The 19,657-nt window shown below is 39.2% G+C and overlaps 1 protein-coding gene and 2 non-coding genes across 8 annotated transcripts; 2 read left to right on the forward strand and 1 right to left on the reverse strand.

Moving 5' to 3' along the window:
* The first annotated feature begins 1,673 nt into the window (after nt 1–1,673).
* TIPIN (TIMELESS interacting protein) lies at nt 1,674–18,781 on the forward strand. 6 transcript variants are annotated; one of them, XM_061182000.1, is made up of 8 exons: nt 1,674–1,720; nt 6,504–6,644; nt 6,769–6,847; nt 7,049–7,124; nt 9,858–9,980; nt 10,203–10,266; nt 14,845–15,051; nt 18,184–18,781. In XM_061182000.1, exons 2-8 carry the CDS (start codon nt 6,512–6,514, stop codon nt 18,372–18,374), a joined length of 873 nt encoding a protein of 290 aa, XP_061037983.1. In that variant the 5' UTR covers nt 1,674–1,720; nt 6,504–6,511; the 3' UTR covers nt 18,375–18,781. The 6 variants fall into 6 exon arrangements, with proteins under 6 accessions (XP_061037983.1, XP_061037982.1, XP_061037986.1 ...); XM_061181999.1 differs by having other exon boundaries at nt 1,685–1,914; XM_061182003.1 differs by lacking the exon at nt 1,674–1,720 and adding an exon at nt 2,876–2,947.
* Nucleotides 10,709–10,844, forward strand: LOC133086070 (small Cajal body-specific RNA 14). The gene has a single exon (XR_009699853.1). It is a non-coding gene; the product is annotated as a small Cajal body-specific RNA 14 (non-coding RNA).
* LOC133085992 (U6 spliceosomal RNA) lies at nt 16,488–16,592 on the reverse strand. Its single transcript, XR_009699786.1, has one exon. It is a non-coding gene; the product is annotated as a U6 spliceosomal RNA (small nuclear RNA).
* Nucleotides 18,782–19,657: the final 876 nt, after the last annotated feature.

Below are 19,657 nucleotides of genomic sequence, written 5' to 3' on the forward strand. Positions count from 1 at the left end.
GTGTTTTCAACACTATTCACTTTTAAAAACATCAAACAGTTCTAAAAGTTTTAATGACATGGTCTATGAGAAAGTTATTTTTTATATTTCTGGTGCAATTGCTAAGGAAAATATATTTCTAGTATTCCTCACATGAAAAAGAGGACAGTCTTAGACATTAATATGTCAGTGCCTTACAACTGTGGTAGTTATATTCAGATAGACTTACAATCAATTACCAAAGCCTTTACATTTTCTAAAAGGGTCAAACAATTTACAAATTATATGGATAATAATAGGTAACATTTACTAAGTACTATCATTTAATCCTCCTCGTAACGCTATGAAGTAGATACTATTATTAATAATAAGGAACTGCAGCACAAATGTCAACAAGTAGTAAATGATGAAACTGAGATTCAAACCCTCAGAGCTTTAGCTCTGGGCTTTTTTGGGGGGCAAGGTGGCATATAACTTCTTAATTTCTCAAAGTGCTTTTTTTTTTTTTTTTAGCCAGGCAGATTGTGGGATCTTAGTTCCTCCACCAGGGATCAAACCCATGCCTCCTGCAGTGGACGCACTGAGTCCTAACCACTGGACTGCCAGGGAATTCCCTCAAAGTGCTTTTATATTTACTTTATTAGACATAAAGTGGAGAATATAGACTGTTATCTGGATAATTAGAAGAAGGCCTCTTGCCTCAGTTACCCAGACTCTTGAAGTTAACATATTTCCCATTTTAATTAATGTTAATTTTGTAAATTGCTTAATATATTTTATCTTGTATTTATAGAAATAAAACCATAAAATTAAGGAAAATGTGGTACATATACATATTTGCATACATAATTTTAGATAGAGCTTGCAATTTACTTTCTCTTATTCTTTTCACATATTTATTCTATAATTTTAATGAAATATTTCAAGCTACAGAAAAGTAGAGAAAGAATGTAGCAAACACTACTCATCTTCTTGGTCTGTCAAATCTTGATGCTATAGTTGCTAAAGGTAACTTTTTTTAGTTTTCTGAATAATTAACACATTTATGTGTTCCGAAAAAGTATGGTGTTAAGTCCCCATCCCACCCTGTCCCGTATGTCCAGTTCCCATCTCCACAGGTCTTACTTATGTATTTATTTTCCCCCCAGTTTTTTGTGTGCGTGTGTGTGCAAGCAAATATATATTGCACGAATATATTTGGTCTCACTTAAAAAAAAAATTAAAGGTAACACATTTTTGACATTCTTCTTTGTGTCCACAATCCTAACACTAACTCTTTACTGCCTCTTTTCTCGGCTCATTATTCAACAATTAATAGAACTCTTATGTTCAAGGAATTTTGTTAGTAACTCTGAAGAATCGATAGTTTCTCATCAAATTCTGTTTGCCTCCATCCTTCATATTCCATCCACAACCCAGTTTTCTAAAAACCTGAGATCTACTTCCAAAGTCTGAAGTGCATAGTGCATAACGAACACGAACATCACGCGGACAAGGGGACTAAACTCCTCGGAAGAATTCGGGAGGGCGGAAGCGGTAGGGAACGCAGTGTGGGATGGGTCGGACGGCGGAAAGGTGGGGATAGACGTGGGTGGGCGGGACCTGGGGGAGGTGGGTCCGGTAGGCACCGCCCAGGCTTTTGGCGCCAAAAGCCAAGGACTCTTCTCGCGAGAGTCTCGCGAGATACACGGTTTCCCGGCCGCGCGGAGCTCTGTGCTGTGGGTGCTGCAGTCTGCTCGAGGTGAGAGCGGGCTGGCGGGAGAGTGAAGTTCCCAAGGGGAGAGCCGGCCGAGGGAGTCAGGCTGGGGAGCGGGGATGCCAGGAAATCGCAAGGAGGGAGTGAGGAAGCAGGAGGACATGACTGAGACGGACCTGGGCTGATCGGGACTGGAGAGGAAGGGAGGCCTGACCGGCTGCGACCTGTGCGGAGAGGAGGTCGGTGGGGACCAGGGCCGGCGCTTTTACTTCTTGTTTACGTTTCGGGTCTGTCTCTCTCTAAACCAGGCCTTTTAGTGAAAGGGAACGTGTGTCAGATACATCTTTATATCTCCAGTTTCTGTACCGGGGCTTCTAAACACTGGAGGCGTCCTGTGAATGTTGAATGAATGAATGAACGTGGTTGAAGTGACAGGACAGACAGGGGAGCGAGGATGAGGGGAGGTCGGAGAAGAGGGATGGGATGGGAAGTTTTGTGGTTTTAGGGCTGGGTAGCAAGGAGGTCGTCGAGTCAGTTTGGTAGGACTTCCTGGCGACAGGGACTTCTGTTTTGGTGACTTAGAAAAAGTTGGACATTGGACACCTAAGGGTCTGGGAACGAATTTGGATATTAAATTTCTTTGTTACCTTCACTCTTCTGCGAGTCTGAGGACTAGAGGAGGAAGTGAAGAGACCTTCATTAGTGTCTAAAAAGAGACTAGGCAACCACTGTCAAGAAGTTAAAGACAGAGCTATCTTATTCACTACAAGTTTACTGACAAGTCCTACCCCAGGCTTGGCTGGTTCCTTGCATTGCATCGTTACACTTAATATAGTTTGTGCCCTGTTATCTCATTCATAGCTCCCTGTTGGCCTCAAAGGTGTGAGCCCCATTTCTTCCCAGAAGGCTTAACTATTGATAGAATGAGGCCAAAAAGTTCGTTCGTTTTTTCTGCAAGATGGCTCTAGTAGCGCTTCTTAGTTGTCTTTAACTTCATTTGAAACAATGAAATATCAACGTGCATTTAAGAAAAAACTTATCAAAATTGGTGAATTTTTGTGTAGCCATTTTAATATTGAAGATGGAAGAAAAAAAGCAACACTTTTGGCATAATTATGCTTTGTTATTTCAAGAAAGGTAAAAATGCCACGGAAACATAAAAAAGGATTTGTGCAGTGTATGGAGAAGGTGCTGTGACTGATCGAACGTGTCAAAAGTGGTTTGCGAAGTTTCGTGTTGGAGATTTCTCGCTGGATGATGCTCCACAGTCAGGTAGACCAGTGACCAAATTGAGACATTAATTGAGAACAATCAAAGTTATACCATGTGGGAGATAGACATACTCAAAATATCCAAATCAAACGTTGAAAATCATTTGCACCAGCTTGGTTATGTGAAGCGCTTTGATGTTTGGGTTCCGCATAAGTTAAGCGAAAAACCTTCTTGACCATATTTCTGCATGTGATTCTCTACTTAAACGTAAAGAAAACGTTCCATTTTTAAAACAAATTGTGACGGACGATGAAAAGTGGGTACTGTACAATAATGTGGAATGGAAGAGATCGTGGGGAAAGGGAAATGAACTACCACCAACCACACCAAAGGCTGGTCTTCATGCAAAGAAGGTGATGTTGTGTATATGGTGGGATTGGAAGGGAGTCCTCCATTATGAGCTCCTTCCGGAAAACCAAAGATTAATTCCAACAAGTCCTGCTCCCAATTAGACCAACTGAAAGCAGCACTTGACGAAAAGAGTCCAGAATTAGTCAATGGAAAACGCATAATCTTCCATCAGGATACCACAAGACTGCATGTTTCTTTGATGACCAGGCAAAAACTGTTACAGCTTGGCTAGGAAGTTCTGATTCATCCACCGTATTCACCAGACATTGCACCTTTGGATTTCCATTTATTTCAGTCTTTACAAAATTCTCTTAATGGAAAAAATTTCAATTCCCTGGAAGACTGTAAAAGGCACCTGGAACAGTTCTTTGCTCAAAAGGATAAAAAGTTTTGGGAAGATGGAATTATGAAGTTACCTGGAAAATGGCAGAAGGTAGTGGAACAAAATGGTGAATATGTTGTTCAAAAAATTTCTTGGTAAAAATGAAAAATGTGTTTTTCATTTTTACTTAACCGAAGGAACTTCAATATGACCTTTAACTGCCTTTCCAATTTTGAAAACCTATGGTTGATACTTTGTTTTGTTTTTATGTACTTGTGGTCTTGGAAGTTTAGAATTGGAGAGACTTTGGAGATTCTCTAGCTCCAGTAGTTTTACAGTTTTGGGGAAGCTTTGGAATTCTTCATTCCTCCATTCAACAATTATTTCTGGGACTTCCCTGGTGGTCCAGTGGCTAAGACTCCACGCTCCCAACGTAGGGGGCCCAGGTTCGATCCCTGGTCAGGGAACTAGATCCCACATACCGCAACTAAGAGTTTGCATGCTGCAACTAAAGATCCCACATGCCGCAACTGAAGACCCCATATGACGCAATGAAGGTCCCACACACAGCAACGAAGATCCCGCGTGCTGCAACTAAGACCTGGCACAGCCAAATAAACAAATAAATATTTTAAAAAACCCAAAAAAACCAAATTCTTTCTTTCTTTTTTTAGTGGCCCATTGCAGTTATTAAATCCTGCTAGACAGAAATTACAAGTATCATTGCCATCAGAACTCTCCCTATCCATAAACTCAGGAACTGAACAGATTCAGATAATTTTTTGAGATATCTTTCCTTCATGAACTCTCATGTTATCCCAAACTCAGGAATCTGATAGATTTGGATAATGCATTACACTACCCATGACCTGAACTCACTAAAAATAATTCTCACTATCTGAATTCAGGAAACACATGGATAGTGAGGATTCCTGGGCTACCTGCCCTGGCAGTGAAATGAGAAAGCTCAATTGGCCACCTCAGTTCTGCTCTCTGGGGCCACCCCCTTGTTCCCCTTCTCCAGGGTCCCAGCCTTGCCCTCCAGGAGCCCGTTCCCTGTGCATTTCCCTCTTGGCCACATTTGAAGTAGGTGTTAGGAGGTGTGCCCTCCTTTGGGGCTGTAGAACTGCCCAGGTTTTCTGCTAGTTCAAGTTGGGAGGACCAAGATCAACAACTATTTCTTGAGCACTGGCTGTATATCAGTTTTGGGGCTACAGTAGAGGAGCACCGAGACCCACCTTGTCATTGCCCTTTTAGAGCTACAGTCTATTATGGGAGACAGACATTAATCAAATAATCATACAAATAGAACCTAATATTGGAACTGGGTAAGTGCTACAAAACTTGTACTTGACATTTTGAATGCTTGTTATAGGAGGATTTAATTTAGGAAAATTGGGGGAGACTTTTCTGAGGTGACGGTTGAGATCTGAAAGAGATTAGGAGTCAGGGAAGAGCCTTCAAGATAGGAAACAGCTTTTGTAAAGGTCTAGTGGCCTGAGGGATAGAAAGAAAAATCATGGAGAATGGTGTGGAGTAAGTCTGGAGAAGTAGGAAAGTGCTAAACCCTGCAGGGCCTTGGAGTTTTATCATTATCCTAAGAGCAGTAGGAAGCCATTGAAGTATTTAAGCCTAGCAGTAATGTGATCAGCTTGACATTTCCAAAGGTTCAGTTTAGCTGTAATATGGAGAATGGATTGAAAGGGCAAAATGGATAGGAGTAATGGAGTAATCCAAGCAAGAAGTGTTAGGAAGTGGTTGTGGAAATAGGGAGAAATGGACAGACTCAAGGGATAATCTGGAAGTAAAATGGACAGGGTATTTAGGATGGGGGAATGAAGTGTTAAGGATGACTTGCAGGTTTCTGACGTAGAGCTGGATAGGTGTCATTCATTGAATTGGGAAAATTTAGAAGATTGGTTTTATACATGATGAGTTATAGGTGCCTTTGAGAAATTTTAGAGCTGTAAAATGAGAAGTAGGGATTTAGAGCTCGGATTTGATGCTCAGGTGGAGATAAAAAATTAATGGGTCATCTATAAATTAGAGCCATGTGCATAACTGAGTGAAGAGGGCCTAGGATGAAGTCTTGGATACTAACTGACCAGGCTAGAGGAATATGAATCTGCAAAGAAGATCCAGGTGGAGTGTCCAGGAAGGGAGGAAAGCCAGTTGAGTACTGTGTGTCAGGAGTCAACAAAAACAGTTTTCCAGAAAAAGGAACTGATCAAAAGTGTCAGATGTTTCTGAGAGGTCAAGTAAGATGGTACTGAAAAGCATTCTTTCAAATTACCAACTTAAGGATTATTTCCATTTCTGCAAAGGAAACCTTACTAGAAAACCAATATGTAAACAGTATTTTTATTTTTATTTTTCCTTTTTCGGCCCCCCTGCACAGCTTATGGCATCTTAGTTCCTGGAGCAGGGATTGAACCTGGGCCCTCAGCAGTGAGAACACAGAGCCCTAACCACTGGACTACCAGGGAATTCCCAACAGTATTTTTAAAAAGCTTCTCTGGTTGAAGTGGGGTTGAGGTATTGTACCCTGCCTATTTCACACCCCTTTGGACCACAGTTTGAAACCCTCTGAAAAGTTAAAATCATCATTTTATGGTGGGGAAACTCAACAGTTGAGGTAAAATGATTTGCTCAAAATCATATAGTTATTTAGTGGTAGGGTCTACATTAGAACTCAGTTCTTCTAATTTCTAACTTTGTTCTTTTTTCCATAACTGTTATCTCCTTCACTTTAGTTCATGATGTGTGAGTTTGAAATATGGTTTAACTGACTGAAGCACATGCATTTTGCTGCAAGTGGAACTTAACTGTGTAATAAGAAGACTACTTGGATGCATAAACATGTTTACTTTTTTTTCCCCCTAGAGGAAAAGATGCTAGAACCACAGGAGAATGGCTTGATTGACCTACCAGATTATGAGCATATAGAAGATGAAACTTTTCCTCCATTCCCACCTCCAGCCTCTCCAGGGAGAGAAGATGGTGAAGGAGCTGAACCTGAAGAAGGTCTGTATAGGGTTCCAAAGTGGTGTCCATGTTCAGCTATCCATCTAACAGCTTAGAAATGATACATTTTATAAATGAGGCTTAAGTTACTTAAGTAATATTAAATCTTGGTATATTTCACCAGAGTTAGGGAGAGGAGCACGTGTTCCTGTACCTCCAAAGAGAACAGTTAAAAGGAATATACCCAAGCTGAATGCTGAGAGGTACATTTACTATTTCCTTAAATATTTATACTTTTCTTTCCGTCATTTTTTCCCTCTTATGTTACAAGCTTTTGGTTGGGATGATTTGGAGATCAGACATTTTTCTCAGTTCAGTAGTTAATATTTTTTTCTTCTTATGGTCTTGGTTGGGCCTTGATGGCTTTAGAAAACTTGAAATTTAAAACATATTTCTATTCACAGATTAATTTCAGAGAGAGGGCTTCCAGCATTAAGGCATGTGTTTGATAAGGCAAAATTCAAAGGTAAAGGTCATGAGGTAAGAAATGTCTGAATTTTATTTTAGACCTTTGTTTTTTAAAATATCAATAAGACTGTGGGCCCATTATCATGTTCTTAGGAATCTTAGAATGTTTCACAGATACCATCATTCATCATCATATCTCTTTAGAAACTGTGATGTAGTAGAAAGGACACTATTTGAAGACATTCAGGAACTGTAAATCTCTGCACAAATGTACATTTAAAAATTCTCTTTGAATCATGTAGCGTGCAGATACAATTTTTTGCAGATGATATCTTTGTAGAGCTTTGCAGTTTATGAAGTATTTTCAATTATATTCTTTAATTATCAACCTCTGGGGTAGGTGTTGGTCCCATTATCTAGTGAAGGAAACTGAGTTTTAGAGTTTTAAGCCTCCACTGCCAGTGGTTAAGGGCAGAGCCTTGACTTTCCATTGCACGGCCCAGCTAGAGTAACATTAACACAGCATGAGCATGATCTTGGTGTGGTATTCAGGATAGTTGGAAAGAGGGAAGCAGCTGGAGGCAGACAGCAATTCAGAGGCTATTTCACTACCAGCGGAATGAGGTAAAATAGCCTGGATAGGGTAATAGTAGAGGGATGAACAACATATAATACTTGGAGGTGATTGGGAGGTACAAAAGTAAAAATTAATCCCAAGATTTCAAACCTGGGAGGCTGAAAAATTGTAGTACATTTGCTTAGTTTCGGTGGACAGGAAGGGAGAATATAAGCCTGTGTCCTATTTTGCCACAAAACTAAACATAAATCAAGATTTTTAAAACCATGCCCAGCTCGGTTAATTCATTGCTCTTATTGAAATTTTCAGGTAGTAGTGATGAATTGGTGCTTTGAATTTATGATGTCTTCATCATTTTCATAATAAGTACTTTAAAAGATAAATAAACTTATACGAAGGATAAATATTTTGTGTTCCTTCACTGGGTGAGGTTGGGCTCTGAGTTTGTCTAGTCTTCTGTACTTTGCCTTTGAAAATTCTACTATTTTCTAACGAAGCTGAATCCTCGTTGCTTTTCTCTCCATGTATGACTTGGGACTTCACACTGTATTTAGGTATTTCTCTTCTCTGTCCCTTGGGTCTAATGTGATATTGTGAGGTGGCTGATCAGCTACCCCAACAACTGGAAAATGGTCATAGGTGATTGAATTTTTTTTTTAATTTAAAAAAATTTTTATTTTATTTATTTATTTTTGACTGTATTGGGTCTTCGTTGCTGCACGCGGGCTTTCTCTAGTTGCGGCGAGCAGGGGCTACTCTTCGTTGTGGTGCGCGGGCTTCTCATTGCAGTGGCTTCTCTTGTTGCGGAGCACGGGCTCTAGGCGCGTGGGCTTCAGTAGTTGTGGCTCGCAGGCTCTAGAGTGCAGGCTCAGTAGTTGTGGCGCACGGGCTTAGTTGCTCTGCGGCATGTGGGATCTTCCCGGACCAGGGATCGAACCTGTGTCCCCTGCATTGGCAGGCAGATTCTTATCCACTGCGCCACCAGGGAAGCCCGATGATTGAACTTTTGAAAGAACTTTTATCTTTATCAGAATGAGAATGAAATGACATTATGTTCTCAGCATTACATATTGAGTTATTGGTAGAGTTGATTGTTTTAACCATTAGCTTCTTAGACAAGGTCAAATACCACCACAAACAATAATTGCCAACATTTGAGGACTTGATTTGTGTCAGGCACTTTACTTGTATTACTTAATCCTCCTAACAACCCAATGAAGTATGTATATTCTCGTTTTATTCATGAAGAAAAAGGCACGCAGAGGTAAAGTGATTTGTTCAAAGTCACACAGCTATTAAGTGGTAGAATTTAGATTTGAATCTATGCAGTCTGATCCAGAGCTTTTAACCAGTCTCCTATTTTAAAATACTATAAGAAAATAAAAAAATACTGTACAGTAAAATCAGGAATTTGGAACTTTTTTCATTTATTACTCCAGTTTATTAAACTTTGTTTTTCATTTTCATTTAAAAAATTTTTTAATGTTAAATTGAAATTTCAAATATAGAGAGGTATTGTGGTCTGAGAATGTTTACACTGTTGTTGCTAGTCTTTGGTACTTTGCCCTTGGGAATTCTGAATATATTTTCACAGAGCTGATTCTCAATGCTTTCTGTATATCATTTAGAGACCTGTCAGTTTGTGTAGTTATTTCTAAAAGATATCTTGCCATATTGTATTGAAGTTTATTTTCAAGTATTTATAGGTCTGAAAAGACACATGTGATTATCTTTTAACTTTTATTAAGTTTTCATACTGGGTTTCTTTTTTCCTCTGATGTTTAAAAATCTATCCAGTGCTGTTAGACTGCAGTCCTCTAAGCCAGCAGTCCCCAACCTTTTTGGCACCAGGGTCTGGTTTCGTGGAAGACAGTTTTTCCCGGGGGACGAGGGGTGGTGAGGGGTGTGGAGGATGGTTCAGGCGGTAATGTGAGCGATGGGGAGCGGCAAATGAAGCTTCGCTCTCTTGCTCGCCCACTGCTCACCTCCTGCTGTGCGGCCCGGTTCCTAACCCACCGTGGACCGGTCCACGGCCCGGGGTTGGGGACACCTGCTCTAAGCCCTTGATAAATATTTTTCTTCTTAAAGTTTCTTCTAAAAGTTTATTAACCTTATAAATATAAAAGGACACCAGTGACTTTGGTACTCTTATTCAGTTCTAAAATCTGCTGACAAGGTCAGTTGTGAGAATGAGTCTTCTATTTAGCATTTTTATTTTTATATTCCAGGCTGAGGACTTGAAGACACTAATCAGACACATGGAGCACTGGGCGCATAGGCTGTTCCCTAAACTGCAATTTGAAGATTTTATTGACAGAGTTGAATATCTGGGAAATAAAAAGGAAGTTCAGGTAGGTGTTGAGTTTATTATGAATATCATTCACAATGCTAAATTGTGTAAGGATAGATTAGTGAGGCTAAGTAGCTCTTTGGGGTCTTCATTTTCAGTCTTAGTAGAGAGAAGGAAAATTAATAGTAGCCATTTGAACAACTTTTTTTGAAACTAATAATAAAATCAATGACCGTTTTCCCCCAAATCTAAGTGAAAATGTAAAAATGTTTTTTATTTTCAGACCTGTTTAAAACAAATTCGACTTGATCTCCCTATTTTACATGAAGATTTTGTTAGCAATAAAGGTAAGAATATAGGTTTATCTACTTTATAATAATTTTGCTTTTAGAAGTGGATCTAGTTGGGGTAGGCAGTGTTACAGGACTGGGTTCTTAGTCTATTTTGAGTATATAATTAAAGTACAGTAAATAGGAATGAGTTAAGATGCCTTGGTACGTCTAGAATGTTGTGCATGATATTTGTTTCTTAAAGACATGGTGGTATGCCATTAAGAGATGTAAAATATTTAGCCACAGAACATGAGCTTTTGAGAACTCATGATGATGACCCATTGATCCTTTGTAGTGCTTGCTAATAAAAATATATGACAAGATACAGTGTTCATATACATGTCCACCATTATAAAAAAGTGGCTCTGAGAAATTAGGCAGAACAATTTGATGATGAAATAGGTCACATCTCACACAAGAGTACAGATCTTGTATATAGGATTTTAATTAGACCTATGTGACTGTTCCTGGTATTGATTGCATTTGTTAGTTGTACAATGCAACCATAGGCAGTCACACACATCAAAACATATGGTTCCTGCCGACAGGGTCTGTATAGTTATCAGATTTTCTGTGCGATGGCTCCATACATGTTTGTTTTTTGTTTTTAAAAAATTTAATAGATGTAGCAGAAAATACAGGCTCCATATAGAATCCCCCAAAGTTATTTATAAACTGCTTTTAAAAGTGTGAAGGATTGTGATTTAAATAATCCAAGATTTAATTATTTGGTAAGGTATGGTACGAATTGGTGGCATGGGATTTGATAGATGGAAAGGAATTAGTTATTAGAGTCTAAATCCCACAATATATACTACCGGGTCAGTTAGCTTATTCATCGAACTTTTTGAGCTGCGTACTATGTGCTAAAGGTTCAGGGATAAAGATGAATGCGATCAGACCCCTTGCTTCATGGGCTAACAGACCGTGAACTAGTAACATGCCAGTAGTCTGCAAGGTGCTGTAATTGGAGATGAACAAGGGACAGTGTACGGGGCAAAGGAGAACACAGTTACTTTTACCTAGGGGAGGGGAAAGCTTGGTAAGAGAGGGGAAAGCTTCACAGAGGAGATATCACAAGTACTTTGAATGATAAGCAGTAGAGGTTAGGCAGAGGTGATTTTGGATAGAGGCAGCCACTTATGCAGAGGCATAAAGGAACATGGCACCGTTCATGGAATTACAGGCAAGTTGTGGTATAGGGTACATAGAGGAGTCCTGTATCAGAGAGCCTTGTTTGTTGTTGAATCTGTTTTCTTTGTGTCCTTAGAGAATAGTCTCCAGACCTTTTGCATGAGGCACTACAACAGTAAAAATGTTTTGAACATTTTATTTTTCTAATACATGTACTGCTGTACTGTTACGATATATAATGTATATTTTTGATCTTAACATTACAGTTTTAAAGTAAGAACAATATGATTGAATATTCTATTGAATAATTTTTACCGAAAATTTTGGGCTAATACTTTTTGATCAGTGGTTTGAAGGTTTGGTTGTAGATTCAGTTTTTTCTCCCAAATCTTGGTTTTAACCTTTCTAAGATACGTAAACCCAAATGGAAGTACAGCATCATTAACTGCACTTACTAAATCTTGGTATTCATCTTTCAGTCTCACTCACCAGTGCAAGGACTTTTGTTGAAGTTTACTAGCAAATTTTCATCTGCCCCTTTTCAATCGTTTTACTTAAAATTAGTCAGCTTTTATATTTTTAGCACGTGTCATCATGTCATTCCTCTGCTCAAAGCCGTGTAGTGGCTCCTTATTTCAATCAAAGTAAAAGCCACAGTCTTTATATTGTCCTACTTGGCCCTATAGAATCTTGTTTTTGTGTCCTCATCCCATTCCTCTTGCCTCCCTGACGGTATCTTTACTATTCCATTGCTTCAGCCACACTTGCGTCCTAGCTGTTCCTTGAGCCTTCCAGGCATACTTCTGTCTTAAGGCTTTTGCACTCTGCCTTGAACACTGCCCCTCCCTCCTGCCCCTAAATCTGCATGGCTAACTCTCTCACCCGCGTCAAACTGTTTTCAGATGTCAGCTCAGTGAAGTTTCCCCTACCACGCTGTTAAAATTGGACCCCCAGCCCCATTCCTGATTTCACTATGCTTTTTTTAAATAGCTCTTATTTCCCTTTAATTATTATGTAGTTTGTTCATCTGTTAGTTTATATGTACCAGAGTGATGGCATCCTGTAGCACATTGAATATTTCTGGCTTTAGCTTCTTTGCCACAATAGCTTGCCTATGAATATGGCAGTGAATGAATTTCATGTGTGGTTCTCATTTTTTTTAATGCCACTTTTATCCTAGTCAAAAGTGGTTATATTCACATGGATTTTCTGTAAGACATTGTTTGTATTAAAGAGGTCATTTACTGTTGAAGAGATCTTTCCTTTCATGGCTCACAGAAGAGTATTGAATAGTTTTTTATGTATTTCATTACTATTAATTCAGAATCCTATAAGCCCTATAAGGTGAAGCATATTAGAAATCCTGTATATTGCATAATTGGTTCTAATACTTGTTTCTTAACTTTTCCAGCAATGTTTTCTAAATGTACTCCATCAATATTTCCTGACAAAGGAATGTATTTTAGTTTCTTTTTTTTTTTTTTTTTTAATTAATTAATTTATTTATTTATGGCTGTGTTGGGTCTTCGTTTCTGTGCGAGGGCTTTCTCTAGTTTTGGCAAGCGGGGGCCACTCTTCATCGTGGTGCGCGGGCCTCTCACTATCGCGGCCTCTCTTGTTGCGGAGCACAGGCTCCAGACGCGCAATCTCAGTAATTGTGGCTCACGGGCCCAGGTGCTCTGCGGCATGTGGGATCTTCCCAGACCAGGGCTCGAACCCGTGTCCCCTGCATTGGCAGGCAGATTCTCAACCACTGTGCCACTAGGGAAGCTTCTATTTTAGTTTCTTGACACATTTTTTTCCATATCAGGAGGGAAAAGTGTATGGCTTTCTGTCTTTCACCATTAAGGAAGAAACCTCAAAAGGGGCTTAGATTGTAAAATGCTGGATTAAATACATGAGTTTTAAACCTCACTGGTTTGTCTTTATGTTTTAAATGTTTTGCTAGTTGTGATGGTTTTTACTGGCATTAGCTAATACCTCACTGTACAATATGTACATAGGACATAGGACAAGAATAACTGTAAACTCATATTTCAAATGGTGGTCTTGGTGATATGAAGTTTTTTTTGCCTACTTGTCAGATCTGATGAGGTTATTTATTACTTTTTTAACCCCATAATGTGAATGATACAGAGAGAAGGTGAAGTGTCAGCTTTGCCATCTTCTTAGTTCTTGCTTGTACTTCTGTTACACCTACAGGTGTTTTGTTATTTTGCAAAAATCTTTTAAAGCTACCACTTGTGCATTTTGTTAGGGTTGTTTTGGTTAAAATAGATAGTATGTCAGTTTGCTTAACTGGGTAGTCAGAATTAGCTGTATATCATAGTATGCTGAAATTAAAAAAATGAGTGAGGACCCAATTCCACCCTTCCACAGTATGAGCTTGCTGTCTTGAAGGTAGCTTACAGACCAGATGATTAGCTGTCATATGGATAAGTGATAGTTTGTCACTGTCAGTTCTTCTTTTAAATATAAGTTAGTAAAACTTAATTTTTCGTAATTCTTAAATGAAATATAAATGGAAGATCTAGTATTTACTTTTCACACCCTGTGGATCATTTTAGGAACATCCTACTTTGAGATAACTGGTGTACAGGGCTTTAAGAATTTATTAAGACTAATCATGTAGAGAGCACTGAATTTTTTAAAAAGTTAACTTGGAAATATGTCCACAGATCTCTAAATTTCTTCCCCTTTTTCACTTTGTGTCTCAGTTTTACCGTACACAAAAAATAGCCTATATAAAATCATTACTGTGTATCATACAGACAATATGGCAAGCTACTAAAATGTTTTTAATATAAAACAAGGATAGGGCTTCCCTGGTGGCGCAGTGGTTGAGAATCTGCCTGCCAATGCAAGGGACACGGGTTCGAGCCCTGGTCTGGGAAGATCCCACATGCTGTGGAGCAACTAAGCCCGTGTGCCACAACTACTGAGCTTGTGCTCCAGAGCCCGCAAGCCACAACTACTGAAGCCCGCGCGCCTAGAGCCTGTGCTCCACAACAAGAGAAGCCACCGCAATGAGAAATCCGCACACCGCAAGGAAGAGTAGCCCCCGCTCGCCGCAACTAGAGAAAAAGCCTGCACGCAGCAACAAAGACCCAACGCAGCCAAAAATAAATAAATAAATAAATAAATAAAAAACACAACAAGGATATACTTTGGATTCTTTAAGTTCTTTTATTAGCAACTAAGAACTTTTGCTTTCTGTTCATGCATGTTTTTAAACTAGTATTCCATTTGACTTAAAATGCCTCTTTAAAGTGATTAATAAATATTCCTTCTACTTGTTTGAATCAAGCATGTATTTGTAACATTCTCATACCTCACAAATTGTTTCTTCAGGTCTGGCACCTTGTTGCTTTAAACTGGTTTTCAGTTAATAGCTGCATAAGCTCTTTTTCTAATTAGTTTAACACTACAGATGTACTAATTTTTTCTTTTCTACTGCAGATGAAGTAGGGGAAAATAATGGCCATGATGTAACTGCTACCGAGTTAGATCCCTTTCTGACAAACTCATCTGAAAGTTCAAAGTTTGCTTCTGAGTCTAGTAGAAGCCTAACAGAAGAACAACAACAAAGAATTGAGAGAAATAAACAACTGGCCTTGGAAAGAAGACAGGCAAAGCTACTGAGTAACAGTCAGTCCCTAGGAAATGGTAAATTTTATGCTGGATTTTATGTGCTACCATTAATATATCAAGGGCATGTTAGAAATTTTAACTTCTTTACTCTTCCCCAAAATAAAATACCTCTAGGAATAGATAAATGTGATATAGTATATTAAGCTTATGTATATTTGAGAGAGAGTGGGCGTGAGAGCTAGCTGGAATCCTCAAAGAATATATGAGTCCAGGACGGTTTTCTGGGTAGCTGAGTGTCTCTTAAAAAATTGTTTTAATCATTTAAAATTGATTCTGGATCTTTCGAAAACATATTCTTCCCTGACTCCTTAAAACATGTGACATATAATTTTATCTTTATGAGAATTAAAACATTATTGTGGTACTTTCCTAAACATATAAAATTCTCTGTACCCATTGAGGACTTTAGAGCCATTTGTTGTGACATGAATAGGTCCAAAAATGCTTTTTATTGCAGCGTTTCACTTCTGTTGTGAGCTGTCATGTTTGATTTCTTGTTGATTCCCTTGTCTCTTTTAAAACTGCCTTAAAATTTGCTGTTTTTTAAACAGACTGTGGGTTTGGAAATTAGACAAGTTTGTTAAAACTATATTTAAAAATAATTGCAAATTGGTTTTGAATGAAGCACGCACAGTCGCATTTATCTTTGTCAATTTCCAATCCAGTTTTTTCCTTTTGAAATGGGAAAATAGGAATTACAGTAAGTAGTGAAGATTACATGTTGTAAAACAAGTTTCACCCAAAATAATGAAATTCTCAAGTGAAAATTATTCAGTGGTATTATTATGATTTTTTCCAGTTAGAATGAATTTAAATTTTTTCTTTTTTTTTTTTAACATCTTTATTGGAGTATAATTGCTTTACAATGTTGTGTTCATTTCTGGTGTTTAACAAAGTGAATCAGCTATACATATACATATATCCCCATATCCCCTCCCTCTTGCGTCTCCCTCCCACCCTCCCTATCCCACCCCTCTGGGTGGTCACAAAGCACCGAGCTGATCTCCCTGTGCTATGTGGCTGCTTCCCACTAGCTATCTATTTTACATTTGGTAGTGTATATATGTCCATGCCACTCTCTCACTTCGTCCCAGCTTACCCTTCCACCTCCCCATGTCCTCAAGTCTATTCTCTACGTCTGCATCTTTATTCCTGTCCTGTCCCTATGTTCATCAGAACCATTTTTTTTTTAGATTCCATATATATGTGTTAGCATACAGTATTTGTTTTTCTCTTTCTGACTTACTTCACTTTGTATGACAGACTTTAGGTCCATCCACCTCACTACAAATAACTCAATTTCATTTCTTTTTATGGCTGAGTAATATTCCATTGTATATATGTGCCACATCTTCTTTATCCATTCATCTGTCGATGGACACTTAGGTTGCTTCCATGTCCTGGCTGTTGTAAATAGTGCTGCAATGAACATTGTGGTACATGACTCTTTTAAAAATATGGAACGCTTCACGAATTTTTGTGTCATACTTGCACAGGAGCCATGCTAATCTTCTCTATCATTCCAATTTTAGTATATGTGCTGCCAAAGCGAGCACTAATTTTTTTTTTTTTAAGTTTCTTTTTAAAAAATTTCAATTATTTATTTATTTTTGTTTGGCTGCATTGGGTCTTTGTTGCTGCACGCGGGCTTTCTCTGGTTGGAGCAAGCGGGGGCTACTCTTCATTGCAGTGTGCGGGCTTCTCATTGCAGTGGCTTCTCTTGTTGCGGAGCATGGGCTCTAGGCGCGTGGGCTTCAGTAGTTGCAGCACATGGGCTCAGTAGTTGGGGCACGCAGGCCCTAGAATGCACAGGCTTCACTAGTTGCAGCATGTGGGCTCAGTAGTTGCGGCATGCGGGCCCTAGAGTGCGGGCTTCTGTAGTTGAGGCTCGTGGTCTCTAGAGCGCAGGCTCAGTAGTTGTGGCGCACGGGCTTAGTTGCTCCGCGGCATGTGGGATCTTCCTGGACCAGGGATCGAACCTGTGTCTCCTACATTGGCAGGAGGATTCTTAACCACCGTGCCACCAGGGAAGTCCAGGATGAATTTAATTTTTAACTTAACAAATGGATGTTTTATACTACCTTGTGAAAAATTTAATGAAGATACAACTATTGTTGATGACAGTTCTTCCTTGCTGTCATTATCAAAGTTTACGTGGCAATAAGCATTTTAAGGCTCATCTTCTATTTATCATATATGACTTTAAGGGACTTCCCATTGCTTTACCGTGTCTCTGTATGCACTAAATGTGAAGACAAAAGCTGAGGAGTTATGGAACAGGCCCACAGGATAATTCTCTGGTTTTGCCATTGGTGAGCACTTTTTGAGTTCCTAGTTCCAGGCCTTCTGGAGTACAAAAAGCAGTCTTGTTCCGTCTCTCAACAAACTTGTTGTCTTGTTGGGATTAAATGCAAGAAGCAAGAAGGTAATTATGGGGGCTTCCCTGGTGGTGCAGTGGATAAGAATCCGCCTGCCAGTGCAGGGGACATGGGTTCAATCTCTGGTCCAGGAAGATCCCACATGCCATGGAGCAACTAAGCCTATGCGCCACAACTACAGAGCCTGTGCTCTAGATCCCATGAGCCACAACTACTGAGTTCTTGTGCCACAGCTACTGAAGCCCACGTGCCCTAGAGCCTGTGCTCCGCAACAAGAGAGACCACCGCGATGAGAAGCCCGCGCACCACAAGAGGAGTAGCCCCCGCTCACCGCAACTAGGGAAAGCCCGTGCACAGCAACAAAGACCCAACGCAGCCAAAAAAAATAAAAATTAAAAAAAATAGATATTTATATGACTTTAAAATTTTTCAATAGAAATGAGTATCTTAAATGTTCTTTACTGTAGATCACTTTGACATATATCTCATAAGAACATTTGATTTTTAAAAACTTCTCTCTAGTAGTTGTGATTTTTTAAATGAGAACAGTTGCATTTGACTGTGATTCAGAAGTCTGAGTTCAAGCTTGCATTTTGAATGGATTTTATATATGTATAAAAATGGCTTTATTTGGAAGAAAGTTATTATAATTAATATTAACTAAGGTGATCGTAGATTTCATCTCTACTGATTTAAACTTGTGAAGAAGTTTGTATTAGGTAAGATTGGATCAGGTGCTTGTAATGAATAATAATGATTTCTCTTGCAGACTTGTTAATGAACACACCCAGTACACAGACACCTGAAGAGGGTAGTACAGGTGAGGAGCAAAAGGAGGAAGAATCAAATGGATTTAACAAAGACCTTCTAGACAATCCACATAATGATGCTGCTGCCAATACTGTAAATGAAGAGGAGGTATTAAAAATAGAGAAAATGCAATTGGACCAGTCCTTTTAAAATATGTAATAGTAACTTAAGGCTTCATCTAGAAATATTACTGAGGTTGGATAGGCCTCAAATGAGAAAATCTATTAACTTGCTATCTTCCAAATTTGAGATGACTGTGCATTTTGCCTACTTTGAGTGAAAATCCATATATAGTGAAACTTTTATAGATTCGTTTAAAATCTGGTATTATTTATAATTATACTTGTTTCTTATTCACTTTCGTTGTCTATTTATTCTCCTTAGTGTTTTTTTATATAGGTATGACCTTGTAAAAATGATTGGTAGTTAATAAGTAGCTTCCACTGCTAGTGTGCCATTGAATGCCCTGTTTTTACTAAATTGGGTGGTGTTTTAAGACGTAAATATGTAATAAATGCTAATGTTCTTTTTTTTTAAAATAAAAAGCTCACAAACTATCCCTAGAGGCTTTATAAAAGTTTCTCATTGCTATTTAGTTCTACACTTTACACTTCTGGTAAAATGTTCACAGTTGTTATATGTGTTTACATGTCTTTTGAGGAGTCACTTTAGTACCTAAAGGGTCACGTGAAAAGCTGATATATTGCCTGGCCTGCATAGGTGCTAGGGAAGTTCACATGCTCCTTGGTACCTTACTGACTAGTTAGTTGGAGAGAAACTTGCAAAGTATAATGGGGAACACAGAGCACGTAGGGAGGATTCGGTGGAGATGCCAAGGATTGGGAAGAACATGTACAATAATATAGAAATGAAAATCTAGGAAATGAGAGATTTGGGAATGGTGAATATGAGGCTGAAGTGTTAGGGCCACATGGTGGGAGGACTTAATTGGAGTTTTTCCTGCCTGAGTTTATCAACTCGGTGGAGGGGTAATTGCAGATAGAAAGTACCACGTTGAGAATCAAGTTTAAAGGTTGGTCTGGTTCTTGGCAGGAGGTTCCCATGGGGGAGAGGGAAAGGCAAAGCTAGTTTTTACAAACTAGGACATGGGAAGGTTGCTTTTTGGGGGGAAGACTGGCAGAGTGATGGTGCTAAGTAACAAGTCTCCAGCAAGGGCAAGTGCAATGCAACTCATCATCTGAGGAGAGGGTAGGAAGGGAGGTTTGAGAGAACAGACCTTACCCGGTGCACCCCACCCTGCTCCCTATGCCCTATCCCCAATTGGTGCTGGGGACAGCAGGGGTGACTGAGTCAAATGCGAAATAGGGAGTTTTTTAAAGTGGGTACGTGGACAGGACGGAGCTTATTATCTGAAGGTGACTGAAAAAATCTGGCAGATGTCAGAGGGGCCTATGACCCAAATGGCCCAGTGT

Source organism: Eubalaena glacialis, chromosome 2 (genome assembly GCF_028564815.1).
Source record: "Eubalaena glacialis isolate mEubGla1 chromosome 2, mEubGla1.1.hap2.+ XY, whole genome shotgun sequence".
Lineage (NCBI taxonomy): Eukaryota > Metazoa > Chordata > Mammalia > Artiodactyla > Balaenidae > Eubalaena > Eubalaena glacialis.